At 42.3% G+C, this 16,260-nt stretch overlaps 1 protein-coding gene across 1 annotated transcript in view; it reads right to left on the reverse strand.

The window, feature by feature from the left end:
- AGBL1 (AGBL carboxypeptidase 1) overlaps positions 1-16,260 on the reverse strand; it is a 245,523-nt gene that overhangs the window by 68,378 nt on the left and 160,885 nt on the right. The window contains exon 22 of the mRNA XM_066559057.1: positions 14,249-14,409. Within this exon, the coding sequence (XP_066415154.1) occupies positions 14,249-14,409 (161 nt within the window). The remainder of the gene's footprint in view (positions 1-14,248; positions 14,410-16,260) is intronic.

Genomic DNA, 16,260 nt, shown 5'->3' on the forward strand with positions numbered 1-16,260 from the left:
GTGAAGGGACCTGGCAGGATTTTGCAGCTCAGAGCAGAGAGAAACAACAGAGTTCTTTTCCTTCCTCCTACATTCCCCTCACCAGGGTATCCATACTTGGCAGCACTAAAGGAGACATTTCACCTGCACTGCAAGCAGGCTCGTGCTAAAGTGCAGCGAGCAAGACAGGCAGCATAAATCTTGATTTAACAAGAATAGGGCTGTGGGGGTCCTAAATTAACCCTGAGTTCAAGCTACAGCCTAAGAAAGATTCATAGAGAGAAGCTTCCCATTAGAACAGCAAGGAGACTCCAGCCAAAGCCCATCTACTTGGAAACACACTGGAATTTGCCTCCATCCTCCCCTGCTGCTGAGAACTGGAACAAAGAGGGCGTGCTGGGGGTCCTGAGAAGTGCCACATGGAGGATGGTGTTTTAGCACTTTACCTCACTTAAATCTGCATGTGGTTTCTGCTCACCCTCATGCTAGGGGAAAAAACTCACCAGCAAGCAGCTGCTATTGACTGAAGTATTTGCAATCAAGCTCTAAATTTAGCAAGGTGCCATAACAGAGAGGGCTCCCACACTGCTGTTAACACCAGGAACCAGAGTTTAGTGATGTGAACCGGCTGATAATAGCTTCTGTCCTCACACTTTGTGGTTAGATGATGCCAGCTGCTGAATGCCTTCCTGCAGCTTTTCTGATACACCATTATAACCAGCCAAATGCTGGGCTAAAATAAAACCTTGCCAGAGTTCTGATATAAAATTTTCTGTACCCCAAGACCAGCTCTTGCTGAACTTTGAAGTCAGTGGTTATCTTGAAGAAAACCCTTTTCTGAATTCTGGTATGAACCTAATGAATGAGTTAATTCCCTGATAATCTGTTCTCTTCTTTGTGCCTGTTTCATGATTAATTTGGTTCCAGTGAATTTCCTTCACTGACTGCAGAGTAGAAACAAATTTCCTGTATTATTAATTTCCACTTTTGACCCATCATCAGGGACTAAACAAGGGTATATGTCCCCATGTCTTAATTTTCTTAATCATTACAGAGCACAGGTAAGTCCTAGAAAAAGAAGGTGCAAACAAGGGAAACTCTCCAGTTTTTGCTACTACCATAGAGAAGATGGAGGTAGGATGAACACTCAGAAGGTGTAAAGGCTGTGAAGTAGTTGAAAACCCTGCCTGATTACATTACCCACAAATCTGAGTCCTGCAAGGCTGCAGAGTGCACAGGAACATCATTCAGTGACAAACTTCCCCCAAACTAAACAACAAAACACTCAAAACAAAATAATAAAAAAGCCCACCAGAAACTACAGGCATGGAAAGGTCACCTTCCTGGGATCAAGCTGTCATATGCCTTTGGGGCATATTTTTTCTTTAAAAAAAAAAACAAAAGGTAGCAAAACCAAGCCAGCCTCCCTCTCAAAATTAAAACAAAATGTACTAGGGCTTTCTGTGTGACATCCATGGTAGAACAGTGCTGCCAGCAATTAGCATCACAAGCCTCCCTCCTGATGCCACAGTGTGTCAAGGACGTTTTTAATGACAGATCAAGGGCACTGCTCTCTGTGAGGTGTTTGAGCTGTGTTAACAGCAGCCTTCTTGGCACACAAATCCAGCGTCCCACAAGGGAGGCAGTAAGGGCAGGAAGGCATCACAAGGCAGGAGAGATCTCCATGCAAACAGGAATGCTGCTTCCATGGCTGTTCCTGTCATACCTGCAGGGCATCAGCTCTGAAGTTTCACTGAATATTTTTCTGTTGCTTCTTCCCCAATAGCTGGTTGCTATTAGAGTCACTCTGTGAGTGGATGGAAATGCCAGAAAGGAGACACGAGGAAAAATAACTGAAAAGGGCAAAGAGCTCAACTGTTCTTGGCCATTATCCCTTCTCAGATAATTCCAGCCTCAAAGCCAGAGTATTCAATTCCTCAGAAAATTCAGGAAATCAGTAGATGCTGTGTTGCAGAAGAGCCTTACAGACAACCTGACACTGGTGAGGGCAAACTCCTGATGGACCATGGCCTCCACAGGGAGAAGGGCTGGCAAAGGGAGCAAGGACCAAAAGCCAGGGAAGGGCAGGGGGCACACTGCTCCCCACTTCACTGGATCAGTAGATGCTGGGTCACGAATGACCAGATTTCCCAAACAGCCTGGGATACAGCCAGCTGCACTGCAGGCTTAGCCTTCAGGCCTTGCTCTCCAGGGACTTTCTCTGCTCTAAGTCTTTGATCATGAGCAGCACATTTGCACAAAAAGAGTTTGGATATGATTTTAAAACGTGAGGGAGAAAAGTGAACAAAAGCCACGTTTCTGCATCTCATGTCTCCAATCTGTTTCTCCTTGAAAGGGGCAAAGACACCTCAGAGACATTGTCAAAGTGCCTAAACCAATTTTTCAGCCTAATCCATTATTTATATTTCCACTCAACCCTTTTTTTAATCCTGAGTTCTTGAAATTAGGTTCTGTAATATTGAGAATTACTCCCATGAGCTGAGGGGAAGGCAGGGAGAGGGCTTAAGTCTTGTCCTACCCTTACCCTTCCAAATCCACCTCTGACAGGGACTGTCCATCTTTTTCTCTCTGTTCTGTACCTCTCACAATCTACCAGCATCACATCCTCATGCATTTGTTTCTTCATTTTCTGCTCAGTCCTTTCTGGGATATTTAGGTAAGAATAAGCACTGTCTCCAGGACAGACACATTAACACTGAAATCTAAAAGGTCTGAAAAAGGCATCAATTTTCATGGGCAAACACATGAGAGACTCTGGTGTCCTTCACCAACCCATTTGTGGCCAGTAATCCTCCAAGAAATGTGCTTAAAGGTAAAAGGGTTTCTCCAATACAGTTCATCAAAGCAGGTGAGGATAGAGCTGATTAATCCAGGAAAACACCACTCTTCTTGAAAATAATAAATCTCAATTGCAAGGCCACTGACAACACTAAAAATACTGCAAAATTTACCTTAAAATATGCCACACTTTCCCTAGAAAACCCATTCTGAATTCGTGATTTCCTGTATCTCAAATATACCACATAAATAAGCAGGGTCCAAAGTAGGTGATAAAAGGAGTTAGAGGCATAAGATTTAAAAAAAATTCTCCTCTTTCATGACTAGATGCATGAGAAAAGAGGTGATAGCTGTTTACAAAATGCCTGGCAATTTAGGCACTCTCAATTATTCTGTTACAGTGGAGGATAAAGATGCATTTGCAAAGGTGAAAGAGCAGCGGATGAAAGGAAATATTTTCTTTCCTCACAACATGCAGCTAATCTATAAAACTCACAAGATAGCAGGGTGCAGTGAGGAGCAATGCAAGATTCAAAAAGCACTAGTAAGTTATACAGAAAATGAGAGCACTGGAACATTGCATTAGATTGAATTATTGTTACTATAATTATTCAGAAATGTTACAAATTCTTGTGTTCCCAGGTATAAATAAATCACTTTCTGAAGATAGAAAATCATTCCCCCAGGGGATAAGGGCATTTTGCAGTTGCCCACTATGGCAAGTGGCTGCATCCCTCTATGAAATCTCCAGTGCTGAGCACTGCCAGGAAGGACACTTGACTGTACTAAAGTACTACAGCACATCCTCTCTCATGATTCATTTCTTCACAGATGAAAACACAAGTTGTGTACTAGAACAAAAAATAAGTATTAATTCCAGGAAAAGCCTGACGAGATAAATCCGGGTAGCAACACTTTCCCCAAATTCTTGGCTGCCCCCTGCAGTTCAATGGAAGACGAGGCACAGCTTTATTCTTTGGAATGGGTATTTGCTTTCTCTTTGAATTGCATGGGACTTTTATCTTTTAACGAGATGCTGGTGCTTTTTGGAGGGTGCTATAAAATGGCATCTTCAGAAAATAATTCTCAAGTACAGAGTGTGATGTAAAAACATGTTGGGTAGGCTAGACAGAACAAACAGATTAGACAGAGAAATAGGGAACAGATGCCTTCTATTCTTCAAGTTATTCCTAATTTCTGATCATACTGGCCTGATAGCAGAATCTTGTTCAGGCATTCAGCTGCTTTTATTGCTTATTCTCCCTTACAAGTCCAAATCCTCAAATTCATGTTTAAATAGGGATTTAAGGTAGTAAGTAACTGTTAAAGCTTAAAAGGAAGCCATTATAGATTAAATGGTGAATTATGGGCCATAGATAAAGCTGCTGATTAATTATTTTTAAATGGTTAGAGGTATATTTGAAAGTCTAACCAGAAAGCATACTATTGTTACTTTAAAAATGAAATGTGACCTTCCAGAAATTTAAATTTTCCTCCAGTCAAAAACAAGTTTTAACAAGAACAAATAGAAATAGGAATGGGAGATGGCCCAGGGGGAAGAAATGAAGAAAAATACCCCCAAAGAGAGACAAATAGAATGTTTTTTCTTTCCTCTCACACTGTTCTGAGTCTGTCTCTCCTTGCTGCTCTGAGAGCAGCCCTTACCCTTCCATTAGCACCCATAGTCCAGGCAGCAGCAGCCTACACCCTCAGCATCTTCCCAGAGACACAAGAGCAGCAGGAAGTGCCAATCTTTCCTTGAGAAAGGAAAGCCCACAAGAAACAGGTGTGGTTTGTTTTCCATTTGTTTTGGCCATTTTTTGAATCCATTTGTATCCCAATCCACTTCTAGCAGAGTCACAATTTTCCATAGAGTTCTGCTGGTGAATCTTGGCTTCCTTTCCCACTATCCCCATCCCCTGTGCACTCTGAGCCCTTCCAGCACATCACAGGTCCATCTGCACTGTTCCAGCCTGGAATCAGCCCCACACCTCTCACACTGCACTGTGACATCAATAAGAAAGTGGCAGTGCTCTGTCCTGGACTGGTGCAGAAGATCCCTTCACCTCTCACCAGAGAGGCCATGGCCAGAGACAGATGGGGATCCACCAGTACTGAAAGAGAATTGCTGCACTTGAAAGAGAATTTTCTCTATATTCATAAGAACAGGATCTGGGATGTTAAGCTTGAACACATTTTTGCTCTGCAGACAAAAAAAAAAAAAAAGCTAAGTATTAATTTCATGTGCATCTTCCCCCTCCACATCCTTCTACTCTCAACTCCAGCCTAATTCCCATAAGTTCTTTTTTTACATCACGTTAAGCATACACATCCTAATAAATCCATATGGTTTCTGAGAGAATACAATGAATTATCAGGGGCTGGAGCGATTGCCTTTCACGTTTGCACCTCTGTGCATAAGCACTCATCCACTCTGGTGCACGTGTGTGCTGGGGCTTGAACAACAACCTGCACGGGTTTATCTCCTGTCTCACACAATTCCTCTGCCTGTCTCTCTGTACAGCACCTGGTGAGGCAGCAAGAGGCAGGGTCTGTGTGTGAGTCACAGCCACAATACACTGAACAGCCAGAGCCTCTGACAGAATATACAATGCAGCTGAGATGTCAGTGGAGGTGGCTTTGGAGTGCTTTAAAATGCTGTTCAAGTGCCAACTTTCACCTGCAAATATGACACTTTGCTCGCCCACCCGCTTTCCTTCCAGGCTATGTGCTCCTCTTACTGCAACTTGACAGCTTTAATTATCAATTTCTCTGCCTTCTCTACCCCCTTAACCATTTAGTCTCTGATTTGTCTTGCTAAGTTCTTGGTATGCTCCTGGCTAGCAGCTGAACACTGCCACACGGCAGAGGAGACCTGGTCAGACTCTCATTTGCAGGCTGGGCACCAGACCAAAGGGACTTGCAACACTGCATTTACCTCGAAAGCAGAAATCTCTGCTCTTGTTTTCTCTTTGCAGAGCGAGGAGGCAGCAATGGGGACACAATGAGACTATGAGAGTTGTTAAATCAAATCCATTTGGGACTCTTTACCTCTTATTGTCTGAATAATTTATACAGGTACAAACTTCTGGTGAAAAACTGGATCCCACTGGTGGTTTTACAGGGGATTTGGTTCCTTCTAGCCCTGTATTTCACCCATGACAGTAAAACCTACTTCAGACAGTGGCAATATATGCACTGCTACCCTCAGCACCACCTCCTGCTCTGCAGGACTGGAGCCTCTGATGCTGCTGGTGGGTGGGGAGACATTCTAGAAGCTCACAGAGCACTGGCATTCATTCTGGTTTGCCTCTAAGTTCTGTGATTCTTGGACATCTGAGCCACTGTGCTGGATTCAAGGGGTGAGGAAAGCCACATGGTGCAGCCTTTGATAATCCAGGTAATCCAGATCTAAGTCTCTTGTTCCTGTGTTCTATGCCACGTGATTAACTCCCCAACACATGGGATAGAAAAGACTATTTTGATCCTCAGCCAGTCTAATTTTCACCTGCATGGCTGTGTTCTTCAAAAAGCTCTGGTAGGAGCTGTGGACAGATTAAGTAGAGGTCAACTGAAGTGACAATTGCAATGAAGAGGGGAAAAACATACAACATCCTAAAAAACATGCTTACTTCTAAAGGTTGGAAGTGCATTTCATCTAACTACCATCCCACTCACTCCTTCCATTGCTTTGCCTGCCTGAAAGAAGCTACTGTAGCATGTACTGGTATGAAAAATCTGACTGTTCTCTGGTTTCCATAAGTTTCAAGTTATTTTGGGGCTCTGGGAACACCATTGGAAAAGTTCCACAAGGAAACACTAACTAGCCAAGATCCTTGGAACAACCTTAGTGTTTATTTATGGTTTTCCCCCCACATGAAGACACAAGGACTCCCACTACAGGGAGTGCACAGGGATACACTTGTGCATCCATATCCTCTGAATAATGTCAAACAACTGAAAACAAAGAACAGGGATCACCAGCAGAGTTGCACTGACAAAGTTTTCTCCTCCTGATCTTGTGCCAGAGCTCTAAATCTAATTCAACTGGTGTTCAGCTGCTGCTGCAGTATAGATATTGTCTGTATAGGGCTATATATAGTGCTCTGAACCTGCCTCTTCAGCACTAGACCTGTGACATGCTCAACCTGAAATCCCATCTCTGCCTGCATTCAAAATGATCAATAGTCTAAACAGACTGATTCTCCCATTACCCTTTGCATCCTCTTAGGAAAAAAAAAATCCAAGCATTTATTCTATTCTGGTGGCAGCAGTGTCCTGGTCTGTATCTCAGGGCCACCTCAGAGAAAAGAGTGCACCCCTCACAATGCATTGCTTTGGGGAATGCTCCATAAATGGGGACTTCTGAACCCCTGATGGCTCTCTGCTTTATTTTGCTATCTCAACATGTGAAGGGCCCCAGTGGCTTTCATATTTCAAGTTAGATCTTAAGGGAGAAAGACTGCAGCACAGAAATACAGATGCTCCTAATCAATACCAAAATGTCTAATGCCAGACAGCACCATGGCAATATGCCTCACAGAAAGGGCACTGCAGAGCCCATTTGTTCTGCTGGGTATATACAAGTTCATTATCTGTAGTCCAGTCAGATCTGTGTGAGTATGGTAATTTGAATAACCTCAGACAGATACAATAGCAAGCAGTGCTTCTGTGCATGTTTGAAGTTCCTCCTATGATCTCTTTCTCTTCCCATTTGCTCTTTTCCTCTCCTTTCTTTCTGCATCTATTTAAATTGCTATTATTAGCTAAAAAAGGATAAATTAATTGCCTCTGAAATGAGCATGAATACTTATACCCAGCCTGGCATAGCTGGAGCTGGCATTTGATAGCAGTCAACAGAAGCTGAGCAGCTTGCAAGGCATTTCAGAACAATAATAAAAATCAATAGGAGGAAAATAAGGACAGCTCTAGAAAGTGTTAATGAAAAGTTGCTGAATTTCAGCGGCTCACCTGTGAACAGCCACATGAAAGCCTTCTGAATACCAAATATATTCATTATAGGCTGCATTGCTTGGCTGAGCCTCCAAAGAATTCTCCAGGTTTGTATTCTCACAATAACAAAGGAGAGGCACAGAAAAGAGCAGGATAAGAGGGATGGAGGGGTGGACAGAAGAAGGTTCACATTTTTATTTTGAAAATAAGATTATTGAGGCATATAAAAACAATAAAATCAAAAATCTGTAGTAGATTCAAACTTGAAATCTGAGATTTTTTTCCTCTCAATAGCAGAGGCAGCAAATCTTTAGGTCAGACCCTGGGGGTGCAAGGAGGTACCACTCTTTTGCAACATCAGTGTGAAAGATTGCTGGAGAGTGTTATAAAACAGTCAGGAGTTAAAGCATTTCCTGAACTGATCCTAAATGGTTACAGCAACATAAGACTGCTCTGAAGCCAAAGCCCAGCATCAGCCACTCTCACACCTGTCATACTGAATTAATGTTAGACTGTGCTCTCACAAGTGTTTAATGAAATGCATTATAGAAACCCCTTTTGCCCCGTGCTCTGCACCAAAGTGACAAAGTGGTGTGGCTCACTTAGGTAAATGCAGTCCCACAGCACTTTTCTTTCCAGCATCCAAATACAGAAATACCTCATCCAGAGATGCTCATATAACAGCAGAAATTTCAGATTCCTTTACCAGCAATAAAATTTGTGACTAAGCAAAAAAATAGAATCAATAAACACCCTCCTCTTCTGAAAGCTGCCACGAGGTATTTAATGTCTACAGATGATCAAGGTTAAAAATGCACCAAATCTTTACTTACAGAAAAATGGAACTCCAGTCAAATAAAAACCTGAATCAAATCTGGTCAAATAATTCCTGCTGTGGTTAAATTCTCTAAGGGACCACAGAGCACCCTCATCTTCAGCCAGATGTCAGAGGGCTGCCCAGAGTCCAGCTGTCCAGTCTGCCTCAGAACTGGACACTGAGGCTGCTGCCTCACCTGAGCTGGGAGGGGATGGGGTGCTGTGCAGGCTGAACTCCTGTCTTGCACTTAAACCCTTGAGCTGCAATTTGTTTCGGGATGTAAAACCAAAACAATGTAACACTGACACCCACATTCACTAGTAAGAATAGGAAGACCCATCCCACCCAGCAGGGGAAGCATTTTCCATTACTGCATGTGGGTAAAACACCACATTTCTGCTATTCAAAGATGCACTAAGGATGCCTCAAATGAAGGGAGCATGCTTTGCTCCAGCTGCATTTCTTCTTGTTTGAACTTTCCCTTTTTTGTTTGCTTCATTTCCACAAAATCACTTTCATTTGATCTGAATCACCTTTTGGCCACACAGTTTAAAAGATGAGTGAAATTGCTTGCACAGCTATAATCAGGGGAAGGTGCATTATAGTGAAAAGATGGGAGACTCAACAGTTCAATACTATCCAGGATCATGATGGTGCATCAATGTGGTATAGAGGAACAGCACACACATTTCCAAATGACCTGCAAATCCCTCTTGTCAATTCTGGCTTTGCCATCTGTACACTGACCAGTCTAACTCTGCTCACTGTATGGAAGATGAAGAGATTACATCTGGACAAAGAAACAGAGAAATTATTAAGCCTTCTGTTTTTTGATTAATAGCAGAGCTAGATGTATTTACCATCTGGGGTGGAAAGAGATTTGGCTGTGCTCAAGAAAGGTAAGAAATGATGAAGAAACACAGGAGCTAAATAATGTCAGAGTCAGCAGAAAATGACTTCACAAAAGTCTGTCTCAACACCCAAGATGTCTCATGAACAAATGGCTGCAATTGCTGCAGTGTATGCAAAACATTTCCTAGCACAACCTGGCGGGCAGGGGAAAAAAAGAAAATTAAGGAATGTGCCATCAGTTTAAACCACAAGGAAGGGGATGATATTGGAGAGGAAGGGGATCCCCTCCTTGTCTCTCTCCAGCCTGCTTTATGTGAACAGTCACTTCCCATCCTCCTTGTGGTCATGACAAATGTGAAGCTACCTGGACAGCAGTGACTTAAAACTTATTTACTTTTATAGGAAATGAGGCATGAAAACTATTATAAAAAAAAACATGATGTTCGAAGTACAAGCTGCATTTCACTTTCCCCACAGAAAGGTTCTGAATGCCAGAATTGACTGTAAGGCACGGTGGGATGCTGGAAACATCAGCAATTCTTCCTAGGGCATGGCAATACCATATTATGAGGCCAAGTTTGAGAAAGAGCAGAATAAATTGCTTGTATGAGCACCTGACACACGGCTTTGTTTGTTGAAAGCGGTTGCAAAGCTCAGAAAATTCTCCACATATTTGGCCTTTGATCTTGTCAGAGTGGTCCATAAGATCAAACCTATTCAGTGCTGGTGGGAATATCATTAGTGTAAAGAAAAGCCACATCATCTAAGTCCCTACAGAGGTCTTGTGTAACATGAGGGTGCCTGATTGTGAGAGTCAATATATGTCCCAGAAGCACAGGTTGATAATTAAAAGACCAACTAATGCCTGGAGCAATTTAACCTTTCTTCCTCACATCACACATTGTAGCTCTAATGCATCTTCTGTGCTGCATCTTGTACTTTCTCCATTTTTGGCATGTTCCTGAGACAGCTGCCACGTGTTGAAAACAGAGCTGTTGGACCAACTTCATGGTATCCTGGGACATCCTGTGTTTAGGGGAAATACTCTACTGTCCCATTAGCCACACAGCCCCACTGGTGGAAGTTCAGCCCCTCTTGGTTATTCTCAGAAGTAGCACTGCCTCTGCTGGGAACTTATTCCAAGTGTGGCCCCACTCGTGCTTGTGAATGATTCCTTTTGCACTTGACAATTCAGAGGAAAGAGAGACTGTGGAGTGGGGACAGGAAGAAATTCTTGGCTGCGCACCAAAGTGTGTTTAGTTAGGTCTGCTAAAGGCTTCTTCCACCTTTCTTTGGCTCATTAGAGACAGCACATTGAGCACAATGGACTTGATCTGGTGTGAGAAATCCCCATTCTCACAGGATGCCTCCTTCAGAGCAGGCACTTCCCTGACAGTTATTACCTGCCTCCAATTTACTGACCACTGGCTCTCACAGAGCTCTATAAAGTGCACAGCAAATAGTTTATTCCAGGGAAGCAGGGTCCAGCCTGCTCCTTTATCCCCCTCACAGCAGTGGTGAGAGAATCAGGCTGCAGCACACCCAGAGCACAGAGAGCCTGAAGAGGAAAATTAAAGGACACAAACAGTTATGAACCTTGACAGGTGAAAATGTTTGCTGTCGGAGGGAGATGCTGAGATGCCAAGTCAATGCCACGCACAGCAGACACCAGGGCAAAGAGAGACAAATGCAGGACATGAACTGCAGGGATTTCACAACAGAAGAGATCTCTGGCTCCACAGCTTTTGATCTCTGTACCTTTGCAATGAGACATTTCATCTGGGAGTCAGCTTTATCCAGTGCTGGATTAACTTCTTGTTCCACAGCTTGACCTGTCACCCAGAGTATTACAGAGAAGGGCGCTCAGAAACCCATACACAGAAAACACATTAGATTGAGATAGATCTATTTAACATCAGCACTGTGCAATACATCACGCTGCTCACAGCTTAATTTCAGCCTGATTTCCACAAAACAAAACCCTAACAACTAAGAAAAGCTCATGTTTTCATCCAGGCTGAACAATACTAATCTTTTCTTTTGATTTTGGTGAATACTGCCATGGAAAGCCTCACCCAAATTTGTATCTCTTTCTAGACTCATCAGCAGGACAGTTTTTGGGACACATTTTCCTTTGCCAGAAAACATTAGCTACAGTAAAAGCTATTGCCTCCCACTTAAATATCTGTCATGCATATCATTTCCTGGGACCAGGACACTGCAGAGTTCTGGAACAGGGATAGCTTGTAAGCTGTTCAAAACACACTGCTGTTAACTATTTAAAGCATTTAAGAAAAAAAAAAAATCACCAAGTGACCACCCAAAACTTTTCCTGTGTTACACCTGAAGGATCCCTAAATCTGATTTTGCTTTGGCAAAAGTACACAGAAATGTGGGTATTTTTATTCACACCCACTCACACTTTCTGAGGCAAAGTATAGAAAGCATGTAAGGATACTGTGCATTTTTCTGGAAAGCACACAGGAAAACAGAGCTAATTTTAAACTACAAACATTTCACTCAAACCCACAGAGGTGGGTCTATCCTAGGAAACAGCAGGGTATAATTTCCATAGATGTCATGATATGCCAGCAGTAAAGCTACAAGATTTTGGTGCTACCTCTCAGAACTAGATTAGACTTAATATTTACAGATTAATATTAGACTGAATGCCACCCCTCAGCTTCCTCCAGAGAAATGTTTTGATAAAGAATATATATGGTTGTTTTTTTTCAAAACCTGTGAGTAGAGAGAGGGATGTAGAAATAGTTGCCCTCCTGTCTGTATCAGTGAGCCCTCTGTATTCTGCATTCTTCCATTGGTTCCAATATTCCCACTAAAACCAAACCATGGAATTCTCTTGGCTCGGCTCAAAGAAACATGGGAAGAAAGTATTAATTTTCTGAATCAGAATCAATATGCTGCAAAACCATTTTCCATGAATTATTTATTCTTATGCTAGCAAACACTTTGTCCCTGCATCTCCACACAGCATTTGCAACCAGCTCCTGCAATGTGACACCTCTGGGTGGGATTATCAATTCAGCTGCTTACCTGGTATCCAAATGGTAACAAATTACATCCAAGCTAGTAAAATTTCACAAACTTGCAATTACACCCAGTGAAGTGAAAATTAACAACTACCTATCAGTTGTCTTTTAGCAATGACATTCATTCCTGGATGCCATGGAGTGCTCACTACTGCTGGGCAAACTTGGAGAGGTAGAAGATTTTGCTTTCAACTGCTGAGGACACACGGGAGTTTTACAAAGTAAGAGAACTTTTATTTTTTTTTTTAACTTCTTTAAACATATTTGTCACTAGAGATCCTCCTTCTGTACTGATCAACTACCACACAGTATTGGATAAACAGAATGAATTCCAATTAATATAAAGTCAGCCAAAGGAAAAAGTAACAGAAGGCTACAAAGATCACAGAAAATGCTCACTGAGTTACTGTGACCAGATGGCTTTTTGTCAATGTTTGAGAGAAGTCAGGGTTTGATGTTTTTCTTCCACTACATTATTTTCATGCAAAGGCTCTTCTAGCTCCAGTTCAAAAGTTTGATTTATATCCCAAAACCAGTCACCTAGCCAGGCTCCAGCAGCTCTTTCTAATGACATAGCAATGATTTTTTGGATGGCTGTCCAGAACATGGATGGTGTTTAGCATCCACCTTAATTGCTTCCTTTATATGTTCACACTACAAGTGAGCACAGCTGATCCAAAGGAAAGTCTCTACATTTTATCCCTCTTTTTAAACCGTCCCTCATAAACATTTAAAACTGTGAACAAGCTTGCAAGAATGGGTTTTGGCATGAGGAACAGGTGGTGCTAATGTTGGGTAAATGTTCCTGCAGGGGAGAGACTGGAAGTCTGCTATAAATTACAGGGGTATTTCTGCAACTGAAAAACTTGATGTTCATTGATGAAGCTGAGAGAGCTCTTTGATGACAAAGCCATCGGGGAGCTTCAAATCATGTCACATCACTAAGTCTTCTTTCTCCATGTGTCTTGGAAAAACATTCTTGCAAACATATGTGATGCAGATAGCGCTAACAAGTGATGATGGTCTTATGTATTTCTGCTTCATCACAAATTCAAGCTGAATAGTCTCAGACACTTTTCCAGGTCAAATTCCTCTTGTATTTATAATGGGACAAACTCACTTAAATACTCCCCACTGAACATAGGAAGCAAGTAAATTAATTTTGCAATCTGGAAAAACATGTCCTAAATAAGCAGCAGGATCAAAACTTCTTTCTGTCCATCAAAAAGTCATAAATCTACGCTCTAAATGACTAAAGGACTCCATGCAGTGAGAAAAAGAACTTATAGGAATATACTTGCAGTATGAGGTCCACAATTTCTAAATCTTGCTACCAAAGTCCTTTTATAATCTACAATACTTATTCCCTACAGTGCAGCACTTAGATAATGCCTTTCTTACAAGATCCTCTCCATGGAGGCTCTGAGCTGGACAGAACCCCATGTGACAGTGAGCAGGGAAATGTTTCCTGCTGATGAATTTTTCTGGGGCAGTACCATTCCCACGTGCCAGTAAGCAGTTTTGATAGGAAAATGGAAAATCACTGGAAAACAGAGAACAGGTGCTTCTCTTTCACCTTTTTTTCTCCACATGGATGGCTGCAGGGCATGGACCCACTGTTTCAGTAGTTTATTTGGGAGTCAATTTTATCTCAATTCTAATTACTCTCCATACACTGCAGCTTCCAAGATACAAATCTCAGCCATAAGACGAGTCCATTTCTGCAGATCTAAACCCAAAACATGCCCCACCAACTCCATTCCCACAGCAGAGCCCTCTGGAAACAACAGTCACTGACCTTTGTGCCCTGTCTGTGATCTCCTCCTCCAGATCCAGCAGGAGTGCTGCCTGAGCCATCAGCTCCTTGCTGCAGGGCAGGGATTTGAGGTGCAGAATCAGCAAACCAAGGCAAAACTTGCTTCCCATCTCCTCCAGCTCCTGTGTTCCCAGCTGCAGGCCCTGATGGAGAGAAGCACAAGGTTTCATGATTCCTACATAGGGAAGTTTCCCCTACAGAATCATTTGTAAATTAATTAACAGCACATGGTCTACAGAAGCTATCCTAAAATAGCCTCTGTTTTACAGCAGAGGAAACAGAGGCAAATGGTTTAAATGTCTCAAATAATTTTTTAGAAGTTGTTGCAAGAATTAGACGTAGGAATTGGACCCCAGGAGAATCTGACAGTAAATCCACTTTTATAAATCATCCAGTTTTTCTCTGTAGAGGAGCTGTCTACCTAAGTAATGGGGGGAAAAAAATAAGTCCTGTGATTATAAACATTAGGCAGTGGCAAAGATGGAAAAGGGAACTGGACAAGGAGAGAAAAGAGAGGAAGAGATCTTTAACAAGTTATGAATTGTTTTTTAAGAAAATCAATTGCAAAGTAATTGCAAAATAACAGACACCTCCAAGGAATTTCTCAGTCTCTTAAAAGCTGGTGGCACAAACAGGGTTTGGATTATCAACTTCATCTTTCACAAGACGAGTTCTCCAAGCTGTGGATCCTTGCTGGTTGTGAATAGTCTGTGTTTGGTTTGAAACCAAGGGCCTGCATCAGAGGAAGTCAGTGTAATTGATGGCAGTTTCATGCTTCTGGTGAGAGGAGGGCAGGAGACACACAGAGCTCAGATAAACCAGAAAGAAACTAAAACTGCAGAGTCCCTCATCTTTGGCACTTGGAGACTGCATCACCCATCAGGGGCTGGACCAGCTGCTGCCTCTGCCAATAACAGCCCTGTGTGGTGTTGCAGCAAAAAACATCTCTGCAGCCAAGCTTCTGAGAGACTTCCAGCTCCATTCCCAGGCTGTTTCCTTAGCAACTCTCAGGAGTCCAGAACAAGCCCTGGTCCTAAGTATGGTGTGAGCTGCACATCACTCTCCACGAGATATTTGTTAGTGAGCACCTCATGGGTACTGAACATATTATAATTTATATTATAAAACATAATGTGTTCAGTAATCCGTGACAGGGGACAGAGCTCTGCTCTTTTCCTGTATAAAGTTATTTTTGTAAAATGCTTTGGGATCCTGGGGTCTGAGCACCTCTGTATGGCTGGAAGATTATTTCTGAGGCAAAAACACACAGGTGGATGGAAGAAAGAAGAGATTTCACATATAAATGTCTGCAGCTCTCCTGAGGAGTTTTTCAGCACATTTTTGTTAGAGGACAGAAACCATTTGCACAGCACCACCATAACTTCCTCTCTAGCAGGTCCAGCACATGTAAATATCATCTGGCATAAAAACCACCCTCTCTGATCACATTTCCCTATGGACAAGATATTATAATTCAGTTTATTTTCTGAGGCCCTATGAGCAAAGCATGAATTTTTTAGTTATGATGAACATAATCCAGAGCTCAAACATGTTGGACAGGGAAGGACCTGCTCAGAAGAGCACACTCAATCTGAGGGAACAGCCTCAGTGCTAGGCAGGGTCTGGGGCCCCAAGGAAACTAACTTTTGCCCTCTGAACATTCTCTGAAGCATGTTTATCACCGTGGTTAAGTGTCTAACATAATTTCTACTCTCCTCTTATTCACCTCTACTGCAAGTTTTGCCAAGCAAGATAGGGGTATAAAAAAGTTTAGTAATAATTTATAAGAAAAACAAAAATGTAGGGAGAAGTTTATGGGAACTGAGGGTCATTAACACAAAACAATAAGAATGCTCAGCAGCTCTAAACAGATTCCTAAATGTTTTATTATTTTACTTTAAAAGACTGAAGATATTGTAGTGTGGCAGAGTTACAACCAGCAGGCAGAAGTGGTGACATTTCAGAGAAAAAAAGATGTCATTTCCACAGCAAGA

This window comes from Molothrus aeneus, chromosome 13, assembly GCF_037042795.1.
Source record: "Molothrus aeneus isolate 106 chromosome 13, BPBGC_Maene_1.0, whole genome shotgun sequence".
NCBI classification, from domain to species: Eukaryota; Metazoa; Chordata; class Aves; order Passeriformes; family Icteridae; genus Molothrus; species Molothrus aeneus.